The following is a 5,432-nucleotide window of genomic DNA, read 5'->3' on the forward strand; positions in this document are numbered from 1 at the left end:
ATAAAATTTAAAAAAAAAATATTAAAAAGGAAAAGGAAAAGAAAAATTTAAGTATATATTTATAATTATATATAAAAAATAAAAATATATATTAGGGGTAATCGAATTACCTCCATAGCCTTGGAGTGGTTCGGCCATCCATGAAAAAGAAGTTACCCAATGTTTTTCATCAGGTCCATGTAGAGATCAAAGTTCTTGAGTGATAAATTTGGTAGAACAACTCAAAGATGAATTTTTATTTTTTGTGTCAGTATGCAAGCTGTGGGTGCTCTTTTCATGATTGTATAGATGTTTCTGTCATGAAATCAATGGCTTTGTCGTTTTTTCTTATAACATCTTTCTTGAGATTGATATAACTTAAAAAACTGAAAGAAGAAAAATATTTGTTTCGGTCTACAACCTGTGGATGCTCCAGCAGCGAGAAGGATTTAAGTCTATGAGTTAAATTTTTAAGTGGATATATATATATTTGGAAAATTTTGCATCTTTCTTTTATTTTTGAAATTTTCTAATTAAGGACATTCTTTGCAAGTACTGGCATAGGAACCTGATAGTAGAATTACATGTGGTTTTCTATCTTCATGAGTGAGAACTATTCCCTACATTGATTCTATCTTGAGATACAATTAGATATAGCATGACAGCCCCCACATTGTGAATCTCTAAATATGTCCCGGTGGTTTAGCTAGATGGGTCCGCCAACCTTGTAATTGCCACTCTTGGGATTAAAGTCCAATGTCCATAGTCCACTAAGGCCTTTCATTGCCATCTGTAAGAGGCAGCTTCACATTAATCAATTATTGACTCTAATCCCAAAAGAACAAAGACATGACTGCCAAAAAGACATCTTCAGCACGCCTCTTTAATGTCATAACCCTTATGTATCTTAGATGTTGGTAAATAGTTCCAAGTTATAAGCTCAATGTCACCTAGTAAGGAACCAATGTGGGGCTTAGAACCGTAAGCTCATTTATAACCCATTCCATTTAGGCAATCCATATCCCCAATGTGGAACCAACTTTCTGGAGTTTTAGAGAGAGATGTTGAGAAGAAATTCACAGGTCTTTAATACTTTACATTTACAAAACTTGAATCTTCTAGAACAAATTTTATGTTCAACTTTATTCCTATACCAGATGCTCTGTATGCCATCTAACTAAAAGGATTTCTCCTCTAACAGATCCTCTTTTTATTGTAAACTGTTGCTCAATTGTTTCACAGTAACAATATTTATCTCCTAGGATATTGTGATATGCTTATTATGCTTTATGCGTGAAGACAAGTTCTGACTGTTGATATGCTGTGCTTCATCACTTCCAGCCAGCTGGTTGGAAGTTAAAGGAGGAGTACTTACCTGCTGGTTGGTTGTGCCTGGTAAGTTATGTTGGGCATATGCTCTTTACATTAATCATTTATTGTATCTTTATTTCATTTTGATATGCTGTTCTGTTATTTATGTTTTGATTTAGGTTTGCGGCGCTTCTGAAAATCAGGAGATTCCCCCTAGGTTTATAAAGCTTGCAAAAGATGTTTACACCCCTGACCTAATAGCAGCTTCTAATTGCATACTCGGTATAATAACAGACATTTTGTTTAGAGCCCTTGCTTGATAAAATAACTAAGAATTTGTCTATAGCTGTTTTTGCAAAACTGGATTTTGGTACATGGATTGTGTATACTGTTCCAGGAAAGATTGGATACGGCACAGTCAGTGAAGCCCTGGCATACAAGTTGCCATTGATCTTCATACGTCGAGATCATTTCAGTGAAGAACCATTTTTGAGAAAGATGCTCGAGGTATAATTGGATGCTTTTAATGTTTGTTATTCATTTTCTTTTCACCTTATATACGCAATAAAAGAAGTCTAGCAGTTTATTTCTGCAACTGTCTTTTAAGTCATTGATCTCATAGCTATAAGCAAGGTGGTCTGCATTCACCATTAAGCCTATGTCCATCCATTCCTTCAAGCTTGATAGTAGTCCGTTGAAATGTTAAACCTTCTCAGTATTTCATATCTTTTGGGTAAACAGTTCTACCAAGGTGGTGTGGAGATGATTAGAAGGGATTTGCTCAGTGGAAATTGGACAACCTATCTTGAACGTGCCGTTAGCTTGACACCATGCTACGAGGGAGGTACCAGTGGAGGCGAGGTACAAATTTTACTAATTTTTATTTCGTTGCTTTTATTTTGTAAAATAGGGTGTCCCCCTTCCTGAAACCGCTGATTCTTGCTGTGAGCGGGATCCAATCCTAGTTTTTTGGTACAATGCTGAGAAATTTTCAACTTGGTGACCTCAAACTAAAACCTTTGAGGATTTAGGTTAGCATGGCTAAAAACCAGTTTAGGAAGAAGTTTCTGAAGTGGCATCCAAAATGCTCTTCCTGGTTAGAAGATACAAGAAATCTATCTATTTTGGACAAAGATGTCAAATTGATTATTAGACCAAGACAAAATATATGGTTTAAGGATGAGGACTTTGTGGATGGAGTGTTGGAGTTGTAAAACAATTATTAGACTTAGGGTGCTCCTAGTTTTGTCCCTTACAAGAAGCCAAAGGCCTTGAAACTGAATTTGAAAAAAATTGAAAAGAGAGGCTGGATTTGGGGTTTACAAATAGTATGTTAGAGGAGCTCAAGGTGCTTGATATTGGGAAAGGTGGGGGCATCCTTTCAAATGAAGGATGGATTATAGAGGAAGTGCTTATGTCTGAAATAGAGAGAATTATGGTCTTCTTGCGCTTGTCAATGGCTGTTGGTCACTTTTCTTCTCTGACAATCTTTGCTATTAATAAATTTTATCTGTTACCATGTTGCAGCTGGCTGCTCACATACTGCAAGATACAGCCAATGGAAAGAATTATGAGTCAGATAAGGTAAATTGACTGCCGATTCTTCTTTTTGTACTTGTTGGCTCATTGGTGTGGCTATTTTCCATCAAATCCCTCTTTCTTCCCCCTCTGTTTGTGTGACATTTCTATACATCCATTCTTGGATGGTGAGTACAGATTTGCATGATAGTGTTGAAAAAGTTTTCTAAACATTCTTCCGACTTATTGAATCTATTTGCCTCATTCTGTACTTTAAAAAGCTAATTTTGAACAAAAATTTGCTTGGGAACTTTTCAATACTAGCTACCCTTATGGCCTTGCTGCAATGACTTGAATTCTGTGATTTAGCTTTTAGCTGATCTTATCCAATCATGTGTCAGTGACTGCTAGAATGTAGCTTACATAACGATAGTTTTCTGAACAAGAGATGCAAAATCTACTAATTCCCCTGTTGGAATATATTGTCCCTCCATAATCATTATGGATAACATGTAATCCAAAGGGCAGAATTCCAATTAATAGTTATTGAGTAATACAATAGTAACAAAGAATTACACCTTGTGTTATTTAAACTTGGTCTTCTATGTATATCATGATATGAAAAGTTAACTTTTCATATTGTTCTAACAGCATATATCTATTCACATTGTTTAGAGTCTAATAACTATATTTCTATATGAAAAAAAGGGAAAATTACACTTTATCCACCCATGGATTGGATCAAGTTTTAATTATTTGCTAACTTGTGATTTTTGAAATTGCAATTTACCCACCTAAGGTCTACTTATATTTACATTTGGTTCACGGGTTTAACATATTCGATTGTAATGAGAATGCACGTGTATACTTTGAAATTTTTTCGATGCACGTGATTCATACATGAAAATTTCAAATATCTGGAGTGGAAAAAAAAATATTAAAGAATGTGACCTCTTGTGTGTAGAATTCAACTTTTTGCCAGATATTGGTAACTCCAACTACCCAAACTGCAAATAGGTGAAGTGTAATTAACCATATGAAAAACTACCTAGTATATCAGTACATGAATGTTTCAGTCATCTGCTGATAATCTCCCTATGCTTTTTGTTAGTAGCATTTTTAAGCCATTAATAGGAAACATGCCATACATATGTAGCTCATGTGGAATTTCTTATTGTCGACTGAATTTTATATATGTGAACGACGGGTATTGATTCCCTTTTGTAGCATACTGGAGCAAGGAGATTGCAGGATGCAAGAGTACTCGGATATCAACCACAGAGGGTTCCTCAAAGCGATATTCTTGTTCCAGATTGGTATACTCCTGCATATAATGAACTTGGCCTTCATAACTAATTTGGAGGGTTCTTCACCAGGTGCTGAAAAGTGTGGATATCTTAAAATTTCAGCTTCATTCCATAGTTTAGTATCTTTAGTTTATACATTTTTAGTGTTTTTTTTTTTTTTTTTGGGTGAAAAAGCAGTGATTCATTTGAGAAAGAAAAATTGTCATTGTATTACAGTGTCAATATATAAAAATCCCCTTTGAAACTGGCAATCAGAATCTTTAATGCTCTGAGCCAATGCTTACTCTGTTAAATCATTTGTTCTTTCAAAATTTGCACTAAACTTGTGAACTATTTTTGTTAATCTATCAGGTACAATCATCTAAATGTATTTCTATCAATTTCTTCTGATTCTGTAGAAGTCTGCAATATTCCCAACAACCTGGGTCTATCAGGGGGATTAAGGAAGAAAAATACATAGTTGCTGAGAGCCATTGCTAGTGACCCCCTTAGAGTAGATGATATTGGATTATTTTTCAGTCATACAACTGAAGTATGAAATTATTTAGCCATGGAGTTCTCGGTAATGTGAATAAGCGGTTTTAATGGTTTAGCTATCTCTAGCGATTTGACTATAAATAGGCTTGATGTAATTCCCATAATTGCTCTATAAACATCTATTATAAGCGGTTTTTTTTTTAAAAAAAAAAAATTATCATTAGCGGCGACCTCAATGTCCCCGCTAATGATTTTTTTATTCTTATAATTAAATAGCTGCGACCAAAATGTCGCCACTACTGACCATCAATAGCAGCGACATTTTGGTCGCTGCTATTTAAAAACATCAGTAGCGGCGACAAAAATGTCGCCTCTATTGACCATCATCAGTGTCGACACACAGCCCATTTCAACCTTTTTTACAGCAAAGAAAAAAGTCGCCACTAATGATGGGTCATTAGCGGCGACCTTCATATTGAGCATCAGTGTTGGATTAATATATACCGGCAACTGAGTAGAGCCAAGGGTCAATAGCGGCGACATTTTGCTCATTAGCAGCGACTTTGGGTCGCCGCTAATGAGCAAATTTCTTGTAGTGCAAGTAATTATCAGTAAATTTGTTCAAGCAGAAAATGGAAGGGAAGGTCAATTATATGATGAATTTCCTGAAGTTAAAGTAGACTTTCAGGTAAAAAAAACATATAGAAATCAAGACATCTCAAAATTTGAACTTTTGTTCCAACATTAAAATCATTTTCACTTCTGTTGTTTGTGACTCAGACAGGATTTTCTTACTTTTATGGAGATGATAATCACAGCAGTAAAAATGTATAGAAGTCA

General features: G+C 35.1%; 1 protein-coding gene across 1 annotated transcript; it reads left to right on the forward strand.

The window, feature by feature from the left end:
* Positions 1–1,593: 1,593 nt before the first annotated feature.
* On the forward strand, positions 1,594–4,214 carry LOC132162939 (L-arabinokinase-like; the record flags this gene model as incomplete). The annotated part of the gene is made up of 4 exons (XM_059573149.2): positions 1,594–1,797; positions 2,032–2,151; positions 2,818–2,874; positions 4,036–4,214. Coding segments are annotated over 4 exons (510 nt in total), but the record flags the coding sequence as incomplete, so codon positions are not given.
* Between the last annotated feature and the right edge of the window lie 1,218 nt (positions 4,215–5,432).

This window comes from Corylus avellana, chromosome 8, assembly GCF_965113065.1.
Source record: "Corylus avellana chromosome 8, dhCorAvel1.hap1.2, whole genome shotgun sequence".
Classification (NCBI taxonomy): domain Eukaryota; kingdom Viridiplantae; phylum Streptophyta; class Magnoliopsida; order Fagales; family Betulaceae; genus Corylus; species Corylus avellana.